Source organism: Salvelinus fontinalis, chromosome 14 (genome assembly GCF_029448725.1).
Source record: "Salvelinus fontinalis isolate EN_2023a chromosome 14, ASM2944872v1, whole genome shotgun sequence".
NCBI classification, from domain to species: Eukaryota; Metazoa; Chordata; class Actinopteri; order Salmoniformes; family Salmonidae; genus Salvelinus; species Salvelinus fontinalis.
In genome coordinates, this window is record NC_074678.1 from 21,695,085 (window position 1) to 21,711,961 (window position 16,877).

General features: G+C 43.6%; 1 protein-coding gene across 7 annotated transcripts in view; it reads left to right on the top strand.

Moving 5' to 3' along the window:
• The window catches only part of LOC129869611 (nucleoprotein TPR-like), a 58,362-nt gene that overhangs the window by 40,899 nt on the left and 586 nt on the right, over nucleotides 1-16,877 (top strand). Inside the window, exons 33-48 of one of the 7 annotated variants that reach the window (XM_055944165.1) lie at nucleotides 4,953-5,149; nucleotides 5,242-5,312; nucleotides 5,424-5,623; nucleotides 5,801-6,079; nucleotides 6,264-6,508; nucleotides 6,593-6,808; nucleotides 7,954-8,085; nucleotides 8,652-8,745; nucleotides 9,058-9,218; nucleotides 9,349-9,432; nucleotides 10,058-10,152; nucleotides 10,249-10,358; nucleotides 10,591-10,689; nucleotides 13,610-13,766; nucleotides 13,907-14,025; nucleotides 16,779-16,862. In XM_055944165.1, coding sequence (XP_055800140.1) covers nucleotides 4,953-5,149; nucleotides 5,242-5,312; nucleotides 5,424-5,623; nucleotides 5,801-6,079; nucleotides 6,264-6,508; nucleotides 6,593-6,808; nucleotides 7,954-8,085; nucleotides 8,652-8,745; nucleotides 9,058-9,218; nucleotides 9,349-9,432; nucleotides 10,058-10,152; nucleotides 10,249-10,358; nucleotides 10,591-10,689; nucleotides 13,610-13,766; nucleotides 13,907-14,025; nucleotides 16,779-16,862 — 2,343 coding nt within the window. The remainder of the gene's footprint in view (nucleotides 1-4,952; nucleotides 5,150-5,241; nucleotides 5,313-5,423; nucleotides 5,624-5,800; nucleotides 6,080-6,263; nucleotides 6,509-6,592; nucleotides 6,809-7,953; nucleotides 8,086-8,651; nucleotides 8,746-9,057; nucleotides 9,219-9,348; nucleotides 9,433-10,057; nucleotides 10,153-10,248; nucleotides 10,359-10,590; nucleotides 10,690-13,609; nucleotides 13,767-13,906; nucleotides 14,026-16,778; nucleotides 16,863-16,877) is intronic. The other 6 variants (XM_055944166.1, XM_055944167.1, XM_055944168.1 and 3 more) reach the window with 6 other exon arrangements.

Below are 16,877 nucleotides of genomic sequence, written 5' to 3' on the forward strand. Positions count from 1 at the left end.
CGAAACATTTTAGTGGCTTAGGACGCCATGTTTTTTGACGTAGCTTCGCTTGGCGCAAACTGTATTGAAAAGTAAGGATAAATTAAAAAATGTAATAACGCAATTGTATTAAGAATTAAATTGTCTATCAATCCCTGTCCACCCTATATTTTTTAGTCACGTTTATGAGTATTTATGTATAAGAGTAGATCACTGTCTAAGTGGCGCAAGGACTTTTTCTTTACCAGCTTGTCTACATTTCACATTGTCTAACCATGATTTTGGTGGCTAAATATAAACATTTTCGATCAAACTGTATATGCATGTTGTAATGTGATGTTACAGGAGTGTCATCGGAAGAATTCTGAGAAGGTTAGTGAAAAAATTAATATCTTTTGGCGATGTTGACTTTTATCGCTCACTTTGGCTAGAATCAATGCTGGGCTGCTAATTGCTATGTGCTAAGCTAATATAACGATTTATTGTGTTTTCGCTGTAAGACACTTAGAAAATCTGAAATATTGTCTGTATTCACAGGATCTGTGTCTTTCGATTCGTGTATGCTGTGTATTTTTACGAAATGTTTGATGATTAGTAGTTAGGTAAACACGTTGCTCATTGTAATTATTCTAGTCCATTTGTGATGGTGGGTGCAATTGTAAACTATGCCATCTACCTGAAATATGCACTTTTTTCTAACAAAACCTATCCCATACCATAAATATGTTATCAGACTGTCATCTAATGAGTTTTTTTGTTGGTTAGGGGCTATAAATATCTTAGTTTAGCCGAATTGGTGATGGCTACTGGTGTTGGTGGACAAATAAAAGATGGTGGATTATGCTAATGTGTTTTTAGGTAATAGATGTACATCTTTACATATTGTGTCTTCCCTGTAAAACATTTTAAAAATCGGAAATGTTGACTGGATTCACAAGATCTGTGTCTTTCATTAGCTGTATTGGACTTTAATGTGTGAAAGTTAAATATTTAAAAAAAAAATTTTTTTTGAATTTCGCGGCACTGGTTTTTCAGTGGGGGGGGGGGGGGGTGCCGCTAGCGCCACGCTGATCCTAGACAGGTTAACTACCTTATGATGTCTTTAACAACTATAACGAATAAAAACATGACCGGAGATATAGAACTGCTAAAACGAAAGCTTTGCAGGAGGCCACTAATGTCCCTGCTGCGCCAGGCGCCCCGTTGAAAATAACGGTACTTCCGTTCCACGGTCTTATATAGGGCCCAAGATTGCGCAATCCACTCCATTCAAATTCTCCCCGCTTACTGACATCTAGAGGAAGGCGTATGCAGTGCATGTAGCCCGATGGCTTACATGGGGACTTATAAACTGGCCTCAGAACAGGGACCTCGATTTCTGAAATCTCACTCCCTGACAGGAAATGTGCTGCAGAATGAGTTCTGTTTCACTCAGAGAAATAATTCAAACGGTTTTAGAAACTAGAGAGTGTTTTCTATCCAATAGTAATAATAATATGCATATTGTAAGAGCAAGAATTGAGTAAGAGGCAGTTTAATTTGGGAACGAATTTTTACAAAGTCGAAATGGCGCCCCCCTAGTGTCAAGAAGTTAACTTCTTACGGCTGAAATCCCGCTAACGGGATCGACTTGACAACAGCCAGGGAAAGTGCAGGGCGCCAAATTCAAACAGAAATCTCATAATTAAAATTCCTCAAACATACAAGTATTTTACGCTATTTTAAAGGTATACTTGTTGTTAATCCCACCACAGTGTCCCATTTCAAAAAGGCTTTACGACAAAAGCACACAACAATTGTTTGGTCAGCACCTACCCACAGAAAAACAGCCATTTTTCCAGCCAAAGAGAGGAGTCACAAAAAGCAGAAATAGAGAAAATTAATCACTAACCTTTGATCTTCATCAGATGACACTCATAGGATTTCATGTTACACAATACATGTATGTTTTGTTCGAAAAAGTTCATATTTATATCCAAAAATCTCAGTTTACATTGGTGCGTTATGTTCAGTAATGTTTTGCTTCCAAAACATCCGGTGATTTTGCAGAGAGCCACATCAATTTACAGAAATACTCATAATAAACATTGATAAAAGATACAAGTGTTATGCATGGAATTATAGATCCACTTCTCCTTAATGCAACCGCTGTGTCAGATTTTTTTTAAACTTTACGGAAAAAGCACACCATGCAATAATCTGAATACGGCGCTCAGAGACAAAAACAAGCCATACAGATACCCGCCATGTTGTGGGTTCAACAGAAGTCAGAAATAGCATTATAAATATTCACTTACCTTTGATCTTCATCAGAATGCATTCCCAGAAATCCCAGTTCCACAATAAATGTTTGTTTTGTTCGATAAAGTCCGTAATTTATGTCCAAATACCTCCTTTTTGTTCAAGTTTAGTTCACAAATCCAAATTCATGAGGCGCGAGCACTAGGTCCAGACAAAGTCAAAATGTTCCGTTACAGTTCGTAGAAACATGTCAAACGATGTATAGAATCAATCTTTAGGATGTTTTTAACATAAATATTCCATTATGTTTCAACCGGAGGATTCCTTTGTCTGTAGAAATGCGATGGAACGCAGCTACCTCTCACGGGTGCGCAAGACTAAGCTCATGGCACTCTGCCAGACCTCTGGTTGAAACAGCTCTCTCCCCCTTCACAGTAGAAGCCTCAAACAAGGTTCTAAAGACTGTTGACATCTAGTGGAAGCCGTAGGAAGTGCAATCGGACCAAATCTACACTATCTTGGATAGGCAAAGAGTTGAAAAACTACGAACCTCAGATTTCCCACTTCCTGGTTGGATTTTTACTCAGGTTTTTGCCTGCCAAATGAGTTCTGTTATACTCACAGACATTCAAACAGTTTTAGAAACTTAAGAGTGTTTTCTATCTAAATCTACTAATAATATGCATATATTTCCTTCTGGGCCTGAGTAGCAGGAAGTTTACTCTGGGCACCTTATTCATCCAAGCTACTCAATACTGCCCCCCAGCCATAAGAAGTGAAATGTCTTACTGACGTCAGCCACAGAGAACAAGAGCCCACAGTCCTCAGGAGTGAGCCGCGTCTGTGGCACTGATTCCCTGCCACATACGTTGTGTCTGAACCATTGAATTGCGACTCCACGTTCTCTCTGTACTTGATTGCCTTACGGAGGGCAAAACTGTGCTGTTTGTATTCAACCATATTCCCAGTCACCTTGCCGTGGTTAAATGCGGTGTTTCGCGTTTTCAGTTTTGCGCGAATGCTGCCATCTATGCACGGTTTTTGGTTTGGCTAGGTTTTAATAGTCGTAGTTCCTGATGAACTCAGTCACCGTGTCAGTGTTATTCTCTGAAGCTACCCGTAACATATCCCAGTCCGCGTGATCAAAACAATCTTGAAGTATGTATTCCGATTGGTCGGACCAGTGTTGAATAGACCTTAGCACGGGTACTTCCTGTTTTGAGTTTCTGCCTGTAGGAAGGGAGGAGTAGAATGGAGTCGTGATCTGATTTGCCGAAGGGGGGCAAGAGAGGGACTTGTAGCCATCCCGTGAAGGGAGACTAACAATGGTCGAGAGTTTTTGAAGGGCGAGTACTAGAGGCAATGTGTTAGAACTTCGGTAGCGGTTTCCTCAAATTTGCTTTTGTTAAAGTCCCCAGCTATAAGAAATGCTCCCTCAGGACATGTGGTTTCCAGTTTTCACAAAATCCAGTGTAGTTCCTTAAGGGGCGTTGTGGTATCGGCTTGAAGGGGAATATACATGGCTGTGACTTTAACCAAAGAGAATTCTCTTGGGAGGTAATACGGTCGGTATTTGATTGTGAAGGTCATCCAGCAGGACAACAACCCCAACCATGCATCCAAAAGCACCCAGGAATGGTTCAAGAAGAAGCACTGAACTGTTCTGGAGTGGACAGGGAAGAGTCCAGATATTAGGAACCCCTCAAACATTAAAGAATTAGAGCAGTTGCTCCTGAAGAGTGGGACAAATTACCAGTAGAATGGTGCAGCAAGGTTATTGCTGGCTACAATAAGCATTTTTTAACTGTTATCTTGGCCAAAGGCTGTGCAGCCAAGTACTAGCTCTATGGTGCTAGTACTTGGGGGGGGGGGGGGGGCAGAAGGATAAAGCAATCCTTCTGCCCCCCCCCCCTTAAAAGATTTAGATGCACTATTGTAAAGTGGCTGTTCCACTGGATGTCATAAGGTGAATGCACCAATTTGTAAGTCGCTCTGGATAAGAGCGTCTGCTAAATGACTTAAATGTAAATGTAATGGTGCCAATAATTTTGTCCATGCCATTTTGTCTTTATTTTCTAAATAAAGTTAATATTTAAGTTTTACAAAAAGGTATTTGGTTCTGCTGTGTTGTCCAATAACAAGATGTGGACCATATTTGAGAAGAAATAGAGAATTATTTTAAGGTGCAATATTCAGAAATCGCCATTTCAAATCAAATTGTGTTTGTTAAATGCACCGAGTACAACAGTTGTAGAACTTACGAGCTCTTCACCAATGCAGAGATTTACACTTTTTTGACATTTTCCAAATAAACTAAAGGAAAAATTGTAACACAATAAAAATAACAATACTGAGGATATATACAAGGGGTACCGGTATTGAATAGTTTGCGTAATTTCAGTTTGACAAAACAAGCAATGTATAGTGTAGAGAATCATTGTCACATCTAAACTGCTGTGAAATATCACTTTTTTTTCTTAAGTTTTTTGAATCTGGTGTACAAAAGTAAAACTTAAGAACAAGAACCATAGAAATAGTGTGCACTCACATTTTTGTGAATTTGGTCGGGTCACACAAAAAGTTACATATTGCAGCTTTAAGAAAAGTGCAAAGGTGCAAATATATTTGTCCGCAACAGTATGTGAATGCTGATCTCTGATATTTTCTGTCTTGTCATGAAATGTTAGCAAAAAAAGGGGGACATTTTGACCCTATCCCATCCTCGTCCCCAGGCTCCAAGGACCAGCTGCAGAAGGAAAATGAGGAGCTGAAACAGCAGAGGGAGGAGCTGGAGGTCAGAGTCAGTGCTCTGAAGTCCCAATACGAGGGCCGTCTGAGCCGCCAGGAGAGGGAGCTGCGGGACCTGAGGGAACAGCAGGAGAGACACGGAGAGCAGAGGGATGAGCCTCCTGAACAGGGTCCCAGCAAGGTGAGAGATGGAGGCATATATTTCAATAGAGCACTTGTGCTTTCTACCTGACTAGCCTGGATTGCTATTGATTTTTCCTCTCCTACCTATAGGCTCAGGAACAGCAGAGGACCACAGAGCAGCGAGGACCACTGAAGACCACCCCAGCTGCAGACCGGGGCAGGTAAAGTACTTGCGCACACACACACACTCTCTCTCTCCCCCGCAAACACACTCACTACACTTGGGTAACTTGTGCAATGATGTTTTCATCTGTATTTCCCCTTCCCCATAGCGCCAGTACCTCTGAGCCCCCTACTGCCAACATCAAGCCCACCCCTCTGGGAGCTCAAGGCCCCAGCAAGCCCCCTGCCATCCCCGGGAACAAGTCCACCCCCCGGGCAAGCATCAGGCCCATGATCACACCCGCCACCGTGCCCACCCCCACCCCTACTGCCACCGTCATGCCCACCACACAGGTGGAGAACCAGGAAGGTGAGTTCTGTGGAACCAATATCACTGTTGGTGTGATGTGAATGTTATAGCATTAATATTTGAGTATTGGTCATTTTTAAAGCGCAGGATGGCTGTCTGAAGGATAGAGAATCAGACCGCAGACATGGTATTTCCATCTCTGAACCGTATTGACCCTGTCACCTGTGACCCCTCCAGCAATGCAGTCATCCGAGGGCCCGCCTGAGCATGTGACTGTTTACGGCAGTGCCAGTGGTTCAGTACGGTCAACCAGCCCTAACGTTCAGACCACCAACCCAATGCTGGTGGTCCAGCAGACCCAGACCCAGACCACAGCCTTCGTCCAACCAACACAGCAACAGAACCTGCCCCACACTGAACCAGCCAATCAGGAGCAGCCCCCGACCCCGGTCATGGAAGCGGCACCCAGTGCGCAAATGGAGAGGCCGTCGACGTCCACAGCTGTGTTTGGGACAGGTGAGCGTCTCGATTAAATCTAACCAGGAGTTTCTATAGATTTGGGGTATAGTAGTGTTGTATAACTAAGCTTAAGGGTTGACAATGAGTGAAGTTCTCACTGCATTACCACTGGTTCTCTAATATTGAAAGAACTGCATATCTACCAAGTTAAGCTAGAATTGTGTATTTTTCAATTCTCCAGTTTCAGCCACCCCAGGAACAGCCTCCATGTCCAAGAGACCTCGTGAGGAGGAGCAGGACAGCTCTATGGTGGCTGACACAGACAACACCCAGGAGGACCCCTCTGAACCCCCCATCCCCAAGAAGCTACGCATCATCCAGAGAGTCGACCCAGAGGAGCCAGAGGCCCAGGAGGAGGTGCTGGCTGAGGGCAGTGCAGAGGGACTGGTGCCTGGAGAGAGCCAGGAAGCCCCAGAAACCAGCCAGGTATGTGTGTACTACCCATCCTCTCGAGAGGCTGATATGGTCTTTCAGTCTGGTTTGTGTGTCTAATCGTGTGTGTGTCAGCAGGTGGTAGAGGAGTACTCAGTACTAGAGGAGGCTGAGGAGGGTACAGCGTCTCAGTCTGTCCCTGTAGAGCTGCTCCTGTCCGAGACCGCATTCATCTCATTTTCATACGACGCCAACGAAGAACCCCCCCAGCACGATGTCATCGTCATAGTGACCGACTCTGAGAGCGAGGACGAGCAGCAGGAGGAGGTGGAGGATGATGAGGAAGAGGAACCGGTACGGACTGAGGGAATCGACTGTTTGAAATATTTGATATTCGATTTGAAATATTTTAGTTGCTAGACACTTTAATTGATCCTTCGCTAAGCCTTGGTTACTGTTACAACATTTTCCCGGGAAGCCCAATTCCCTTTTCTAACCACTGGCGAAATCCCCTCACAATGATCTCATAGTGTGTTTTTAATACACAATGAAATTAAAGTGACTACCCCTTGCTAATCAGGAGACTCTTGGGTATGTCATGGTGGATTGTCATTGCAATTGCTTCACAGGAACCTGGTAAAATGAATGTTGTTGTGTTGCTAGCTACTGGATGGCTCTGAATGCACTGTCAGCATGCAGTCAGTTACATTTACATTTAAGTCATTTAGCAGACGCTCTTATCCAGAGCGACTTACAAGTACATACATTCATACTTTTTTTGTACTGGCCCCCCGTGGGAAACGAACCCACAACCCTTGCGTTGCAAGCGCCATGCTCTACCAACTGAGCCACACGGGGCACACAGGGGCACACAGTTGCTATCTAGCACTCTCAAATCGTATCCAGATGTCGACAGCAGATGGGATTTCTATTCATAGCATGGATAACTTAGCTAGCTAACATACATTTAGAAAAAAGCCTAGTTATATTAACTGGCTCCTTAGCTAGCTAGCGTTAGCAACATTGAGTGGTCAATAGAGTGAAGGCTACTTAACCAGCTGAGCTAGCAAACAATGTAACACAAGTATAATTTTGTATTCTAAAAATATTCCAACAGGCTCTGCATTTCTGGTTATCACAGTAGCAAGTACCCCTGGTGTAGTGTTAAATTATTTAGCCATTTAAACAATTTGTTTTTGGATGAAAACTCAGTTTTTGTTATGCCCTCAATGGCTTTCATGCATTTCAAATGTGAACTTGCCTGAGGTGTTTGCTCTCTCGCTGTGATTGGTTTCCCAACATTTGGGGCGGGGTTTAGCGAATGGTCAATTGAACTCCCTCAAATTCTAGCAAAATCTTGCCTAAAATGATCTGAGAGTATATGGCACTTAGAAATCTGTGGAACTCTATTTGAAGGGATGAAAATGTTGATATGCAGCCCATACTCAATGTTAAATTCAACTGACTGTTGATTGAGACCTTTTACATCCTCTCTTTAGGACTATGATGAAGAGGAGGAGGATGACGAGGAGGAGGAAGATGAAGATGATGGAGGGATGGGGGATGAAGGAGAGGAGAGCAATGAAGGGAGCGGAGATGGCAATGAGGCATATGAAGGCGAAGACACAGAGGTAAGATCCACACACACACACGCGCGCACGGTTACAAACTTAATGATGTCATATCCAGCATGTGTTTTGTAATTCCACTCTCATTTCCTGTCTTGCACCCACTCCCTAATTCTTTCCAACTGTCACTTCTCTCTGATGTTACAGCCAGGCAATGTTGTAACCAAAGTTGTGTGCACATGCACTTTTTTCTGTGTGACGAATTGGTGCCTCACCAGTGCTCTTGCTACACTCTGCTACCTCATGTCTGTGTTGTGATCTAGAGTGACGGTGTGTGTGGGAACTGAAGGTCCTGGAGGGTTGGCAAGGGAGAAGGGTGGGTGGAGGGTGGGGGCTTTGTGGTCAGGGTGTGGGTGCAGAAGAAAGCGGGGCACACCCTCTGTCTAGCTAGCTGTAAAGTTACTAGACCTCTAAGGGAATGCCTGTACAAGGGAAATTAATCATAATCAGCATGTGCGGCTTACCACAACAACACTGCAGGGCAGTAGATAGTGCGTAGGAAACATCCTGTAACATCCCCTCTTTGCTCGTCTTCTCTCTCTCCCACTGTGTGCCTCCCTCCCTCCCAGGGTCCTGATGGGACGGATCCAGGCACGGAGACGGAGGAGAGTCTAGGAGCATCTGACTCCACCCAGCGCCCGGCTGACTCCCAGACACACAGCTGTAAGACGATGGAAACTATGTCACACACTTGTCTCCACAGTCAGTTAGACATCTGACACTTTTGAGTGACAGAGAGATGTATAATGTTGGTGTCTGTCTGGATTGAGAGATACATTTTAGTCACTCTGTTGGTAGATTAACCAACATGTCGGAAACTGATAGACATGAGCCTATTTTACAATATTATTAGGGTATCTGTTAGTTCAACAGACAATGATGTAACAAGGAAAGGTGACGCGAACTGCGTCTGTCTGGAGAGATTACGTTTGTGTTGTGATTTTGATGTAGGAACTCTGTCAAACTAAACCACAGTGTCGTCTCCTGTTCTGTCAGTCGAGGGCAGCAGCCGTATGGAAGCCTTCTCAAGCGACCCAACCAGCTCTGCTCCCAGAATGCACCAGTCTCCACGGAGAGCACCCCACCCGCTGCCCCCCCGCCTCAACATCACCCAGGAACGGGGACCACCCGCTCAGGTACAGGTTTGTGCTTATGACTCAATATAGCCAGTTACACTGTGTGTGTCTGTGCTTAGACAATTGTTTTGCTGTTTCTGTGGTATGGTTACATCTGTGTAGTACCGAGTTGTGTGTGTGTGCCTTACAGCGCCCCATGCGTCGCCAGTCGGTAGGCAGAGTCCCTCAGCTCACCCCTGGGATGGCCAGCGGCGGAGTAAGTCACAATATTGGAGTAAGTCACAATATGGGAACAGGTAGCATGCTACCTGTTCCCGTAGACTTTCAGGCACTAACACTAGTTAGCAATGGCTCGTGAAAACATCCTTCAACTTCCTTTAAACTGCCCCTCAGACATATAAAATGGTATACATGAGTTTATCTGTTTAAGTAGAACATTTCGCGCTATCCTTTTAAACTGCAACTCATGTGTTCTGTTGTCAGTGTTTGTACAATATAGATCCCGGATGATATTTCAGTTCACCGATTTTATTATCGGCTGATGTTGGCCTTTTTAGCGCTATATCGGTATCGGACGATAATTCTACCGATAACCGATATTTAATAAATAGAATGGGGGGAAAGGGAATCTCAATCTGAAATGTGGCCATTCTCATGTGTCATTGTCACAATCTAATAAATCACCATTTGAAGAATATTTCTTTGACAATTCTTCTTTTGTATGGCAATTTAGGAAAATTCGATGTATAAAAATATAACTTTCATTTACCCGCTGTAAAACAGTATATCGGCAGATGTATCGGTGAGTTTTGTCCCCCACAAAAAACGGTATCGGATCCAAAAATAAATTTCAGTCAGGCTCTAGTATAATGTTCTTTCCTCCCTCTGCCTTCCTACAGCAGCAGCACTTCTTTGACGATGATGACAGGATGGTTCCCAGTACTCCTACTCTGGTGGCGCCACACCGCTCTGACAGCTTTGCGGAAGCTATCCAGTGAGAAACACACACATCAGCAGCTAAACACCACTAGTAAAGTCCCCATAGGAACCCCATACTACTTCTAACCTCTTCTCGCTCTCTATGGTCCAGTTCTCCCCAGGTGGCTGGTGTACCCCGTTTCAGGTTCGGCACCCCAGAGGACCTGATGCCCCAGACCACCACCTCCCACTCTGACCTGGGACATCTGGCATCACAAGGAGGTACTGGACTGTACTTAGGCACACCTCATCCCTTTTCTATTTCTCCATACCCTACCATTGAGACACCCCCACGCTCTCTGTCCTCATACACACCACTGAGATCAACATGTTAGTTATATTCTCCTCTCACTGTTTTTCTCAGATACCTTTTAGAGACATTTGATTAGGAGAGATCTTACTTTTGCCATGTCCATCTCTCTTTGGTAAAGTCAAGTGTGTGTGTTTGTTGTAGGTCTTAGGATGTATGATAGTCCTCTGTTCCTGCCTGGTCATGAGGATGAGTCTGGGGGCCTCAGCGTTCCCACCACACCCCTGCAGGTGGCTGCACCAGGTACAGTACACACACACGAGGGTGACCACATGTCCCTGGATTGTGCGGGACAGTACTGCATTTTGGCCCTTTTGTCCTTCAAACAATCATGTCCTGAATTTTTTTACATTTTATTTTAACAAAACAGAAATAACGAAAAGCAAAACATACAATAATCCCGACCCTCGCCCATGATTGGAGGAGCTCAGACATTTACACTGTATATTTGCCAATATACTTATTCCACCCTTCAGATAGCCACAGATAAACCAATTTTTCCCAATAAATCACAATTCTACCATTTCCTCTTGCAATGCATCCCTCCATTCTCCCATGGTGTCACAATAGGGACTTGATCCTCCCCCATCTGCAACAATTCTGCTGAAATTGCCCCCCCCCCCACGTTTTTTTTTTTTTTTTTAACCCAAGTGCACAATGTTTCCTGTTGACTGACTGGTCTTCAAAGTCCCCCAGCAATACAGTTTGCAGGTCCAACCACACCTAGATATTATGTCATAATAAGCATTACTGGACCTGACTCCAAAAACAAGCCACCGATGGACAGTACCAAAAGAGATGCTCTGTTGATTCTGTTTCCGCTTGGCAGTCTGCACCGGTCTGGCTGTTGAATACCCCGTATACTGAGCATTGTTTTTGTAGTGAGAATTTTAGATAATAGCTTTAATTGAAAATAACGAATTGATGCATCAGTTGTATTGTATATCAGTTCATAAATCCGATGATATTGGGACATCGAAAATCTGTTCCCAACTATCTTGAATTTTATGAGGCATAGTTGTCAACCCTCTTGACTGTTAGTGAAACTAATACATTTTACGATTTATATTAGTAATTTTCAGCCATTTTTTTTTTTTGGTGGATGACAAACTAATTAATTTCCTTCTCTTTTAAGTAATTGCCTTTTCCATTTTTGTAGCAGAGCTGCAATGAGTTGGTTATTTTGTATTGAGCATACAGTACATCTCCTTAAGTGGTTGTATGACACAATTCTTCCGGCATTGTTTACAATGTCCTGTATTTAATCAACAAATTCAAACTGCACTAATTTATGGGGGGGAAAGTTGGTTTGTCACGTGTTTGTCACATTCCAACCTGTCTCTTGTGGTCAATGAATATATACACTACCGTTCAAAAGTTTGGGGTCACTTAGAAATGTCCTTGTTTTTGAAAGGAAAGCACTTCTTTTTGTCCATTTTAAAATAACATAACATTTATCAGAAATACAGTGTAGACATTGTTAATGTTATAAATGACTATTGTAGCTGGAAACTGCAGATTTTTTATGGAATATCTACATAGGTGTACAGGGGCCCATTTATCAGCAACCATCACTCCTGTGTTCCAATAGCACGTTGTGTTATTAGTTGAGTATCTGGACATCAGCATTTGTGGGTCCGATTTACAGGCTCAAAATGGCCAGAAACAAATAACTTTCTTCTGAAACTCGTCAGTCTATTCTTGTTCTGAGAAATGATGGCTATTCCATGCGAGAAATTGCAAAGAAACTGAAGATCTCGTACAACTCTGTGCACTACTCCCTTCACAGAACAGAGCAAACTGACTAACCAGAATAGAAAGGGGGGTGGGAGGCCCCAGTGCACAACTGAGCAAGACGACAAGTACATTAGAGTGTCTAGTTTGAGAAACAGACGCCTCACAAGTCCTCAACTGGCAGCTTCAGTAAATAGTACCCGCAAAATGCTCGTCTCAACTTCAACAGTGAAGAGGCGACTCTGGGATGCTGGCCTAGTCTAAAGTAGGCCAGTTGTGTATTGCTTCTTTAATCAGGACAGCTGTCTTCAGCTGTGCTAACATAATTGCGAAAGGGTTTTCTAATGATCAATTAGCCTTTTTAAAATGATGAACTTGGATTAGCGGACACAGGAGTGATGGTTTCTGATAATGGGCCTCTGTACACCTCCGTAGACATTCCATTAAAAATCAGCCGTTTCCAGCTACAATAGTCATTTACAACATCAACAATGTCTACACTGTATTTCTGATCAATTTGATGTTTTAAAATGGACAATAAATTTCCTTTTCTTTCACAACAACGACTTTTCTAAGTGGCACATTTGGGCAGTCTTGACACAACATTTTGAACAGAAATGCAATGGTTCATTGGACCAGTCTAAAACTTTGCACATACACTGCTGCCATCTAGTGGCCAAAATCTAAATCCCACCTAGGCTGGAATAATACATTATGGCCTTTCTCTTGCATTTCAAAGATGATGGTATAAAAAAAAATACCAAAGAACGGTTGTTTTTTCTTTGTATTATCTTTTACCAAATCTATTGTGTTATATTCTCCTACATTCCTTTCACATTTCCACAAACTTAAGTGTTTCCTTTCAAATGATACCAAGAATATGCATTTCCTTGCTTCAGCGCCTGAGCTACAGGCAGTTAGATTTGGGTATGTCATTTTAGGCGAAAATTGAAAAAAAGGGTCTGATCCTTTTAACAGTTGTGCCTTGTTTAAAAGTGAATTTGTGGGATATCTTTCCTTAATGCGTTTGAGCCAATCAGTTGTGATGTGACAAGGTAGGGGTGGTATACAGAAGATAACCTTATTTAGTAAAAGACCAAGTCCATATTATAGCGAGAACAGCTCTAATAAGAAAAGAGAAATGACAGTCCATTACTTTTAAGACATGGTCAGTCAATCTGGAAAATATCAAGAACTTTTAACGTTTCTTAAGTGCAGTCGCAAAAATCATCAAACGCTATGATGAAACTGGCGTTCATGAGGACCGCCACAGGAACGGAAGACCCGGAGTTACCTCTGCTGAAGAGGATAAATTCATTAGAGTTAACTGCACCATTGCAGCCCAAATAAATGTTTCACAGTGTTCAAGTAACACACATCTCAACAAACTCTGGATAAGCGTCTGCTAATTCTCTCCCCTTCCCTCCAGTGTCCATATTTGCAGAGGTCCCGCCATCTGACAGCACGGAACATGCCTCTCAGTCTGTTCCCATGGTAACCACCTCAACCCCAGGCTTAGTGGTGGCCGAAGGACCAAGTCCAGGGGACGAGAGGGAAGATGTCTTCATGGCGCCTGGGGGAGACCTGTGAGACCACCTTGCTTACTCTATGAAATTCATCAAAAGTAAAGCTTCAAATTGTATAGCTGACTGAACTTGAACCGCAACAGTAATAATAGTGTGATCCTCCATAGTGAATGACCTGTGTGTGTTGTGTACGTGTCCAGTGTGGAGGTGTCTCTGGAACCTGTAATGTCTCGGGCGGGGGAGATAGAGGAACCTGCCCAGGTCTCAGACGACTGCGGCCTGCCTTCTACCAGCCAGGAACTCTCCTCCAGCTCTCCAGGTACTGACCCCAACTCTCTACAGTACCAGACCCGCCAACATGCACACATTTTGCGTACCAACTACGCAATTCTCTGTCCGTGTATGCAGGTACGAGATCCGAGTTAAAAGTAAGCAGAAATGAATAGGGCCTGTTTATTTACTTATTTTTTTTAAATACATTTTAATCAAAATAAATCCACTGAGTAAATCTAACATCCCGATTTCCCGAGCTGCAACACACAGACATGTACTGAGTTTGTGTAAATGGACATGGAGATTAATACATCATTATTGGACGTAGCTACCCCCTTGTCTGCCCCTCTTGTTTGTTGTGATGCTGAGTTTGCCGACTGTCAGCTGTACGTAAGCACATGAGCAAATCCCTTTTCCACTCCGTGTGTTGTGGAAAGGTAAACACTAATTGTTTCAAGCTAACGTTAGCGAACATAAGATGGACATTCGGTGGGCTCTAAAGTGCCAGCAGTTCACTCACGTTTGCTAGTGAAAGAAATTAAATGCGTATACGAGAAATAACTGGTTGCATTTGTGCGAGTGTGATATACTGTAACGACCCTTGCATCCACGACAGTGCAGGTGCTTGGCCGGTGAGCGCGTTCCTGTAAGACGTAGAGTCGCAAGCTAGCGCGAGGACGCGCTCTTTGAAAGGAGGAAGTAGTGTAACGACCCTGGGTTTATAAGCATGGAAATCGACTGCCGCACGAGCATGCTTTTGCGGTACAGTCGATAGCGCGCCGGACCTCGGGCTAGAAGGTCGAGGGTTGGAGACCTGCGCCCTGCCTGTTTCATTACAATACTTTTAATTCTGCATCCCATTAGTTGTATTTTCCACGTAACATTACGAGGATCATGCAACCTGATTTAACTGTAATTATGATCCACGTCACACAAAACATTACAAAAGATGCATCTCAACATCTTGGCCTTAAATGGAGTCGGGAGTTTAGAAGACTGCGCAATGAAAAATGGACGCGTGTCCGGTATTAGCTATAGAGGCAATGCTTCTGAAATACCTTTGCACTAGAGTTGAGATTTTTTAATTTTCAAAATCTGAAATGATGTATGCGCTGAAGAAATGCAATAGGCTGAAACAGCGGACTCTTCTAGTGAACAGCGTTCAGATTCCCTTTGTGATAGCCTAGCGAACAGCATTCAGATTCCCTTTGTGGTAGCCTAGCGAACAGCATTCAGATTCCCTTTGTAGTAGCCTAGCGAACAGCGTTCAGATTCCCTTTGTGGTAGCCTACTGAACAGCGTTCAGATTCCCTTTGTGGTAGCCTAGCGAACAGCGTTCAGATTCCCTTTGTGGTAGCCTACTGAACAGCGTTCAGATTCCCTTTGTGGTAGCCTAGCGAACAGCGTTCAGATTCCCTTTGTGGTAGCCTACTGAACAGCGTTCAGACTCCCTTTGTGGTAGCCTAGCGAACAGCGTTCAGATTCCCTTTGTGGTAGCCTAGCGAACAGCGTTCAGATTCCCTTTGTGGTAGCCTACTGAACAGCATTCAGATTCCCTTTGTGGTAGCCTAGCGAACAGCGTTCAGATTCCCTTTGTGGTAGCCTACTGAACAGCGTTCAGATTCCCTTTGTGGTAGCCTACTGAACAGCGTTCAGATTCCCTTTGTGGTAGCCTAGCGAACAGCGTTCAGATTCCCTTTGTGGTAGCCTAGCGAACAGCGTTCAGATTCCCTTTGTGGTAGCCTAGCGAACAGCGTTCAGATTCCCTTTGTGGTAGCCTACTGAACAGCGTTCAGATTCCCTTTGTGGTAGCCTAGCGAACAGCGTTCAGATTCCCTTTGTGGTAGCCTACTGAACAGCGTTCAGATTCCCTTTGTGGTAGCCTACTGAGCAGCGTTCAGATTCCCTTTGTGGTAGCCTACTGAACAGCGTTCAGATTCCCTTTGTGGTAGCCTACTGAACAGCGTTCAGATTCCCTTTGTGGTAGCCTACTTAAGCTTTGTGTAGCCAGTTTGTGGTCTGTGTCGATGCAATAATTAGTTGTTTTTTTTCTCAAAATGATTTCGCTTTTAGTGTTGATTAGGAACCGTGTCTAAAAAGCCAATACTTGTGAGCTGGCCCTAGTGATTGGCCCTGTTTGAGAGGTGACAAGCATTCCTCTACTATAGAGACTAAACCTGGGGGAATGTGCTAAGAAAGACGTTATAGATAATTATCTCCATTCTACACTGTACATGTAATCTCCAAGAATAAAGGCCCTTTGTGTTCTTTCTAATTACATCTTGTTAGTGACTTTTTCCATGTGTAAATGGAATGCTGTCAGAAATTATTCCATCCTTTTATAGACTTGATTTGGTAAATTTCTATAATTGCGATCAGACTCGCAAACAGCACACGAGTTGAATCTCCAATGTGCTGTGCGCGTCTGGTACTCTAAAAAGTTGGACAGGGTTGACAGGTCTGCAGTACTCTAACCTCTAACCTATGGACCCCTTATCCACTAGCTAACCCTCAATACCTTACCCTACCCAAGCCAAGAGGCCTACTCTATACCCTTACCAATACCCCTCCATTCATACTGGTTGTTGGAATTGTGTATTGTCTACATTCTAGTAGTGAGATTCCTCTAAAATTTGAGTATTAATGCTGGTTTTATAGGAGCTTTGCTCTGACCTCGGAATGTTTAATTAAATGGTCCATTGTCTATGACTAGTAGGTCGTATTGCTTTCTCAGTTTTGGCTGTAGTAGCACCCAGTGTTAGAATGAGTGTAACTGCTCCCTTTGTCTCTCTGCCTTAGACACTAGTAGGACTCAGCCCAAACCCTCTAGACCAGGACACAGCCGACAGCTCCAACGCTGGACAGAGAACCGCATGAGGAGAGGTGAGAGAACAGACA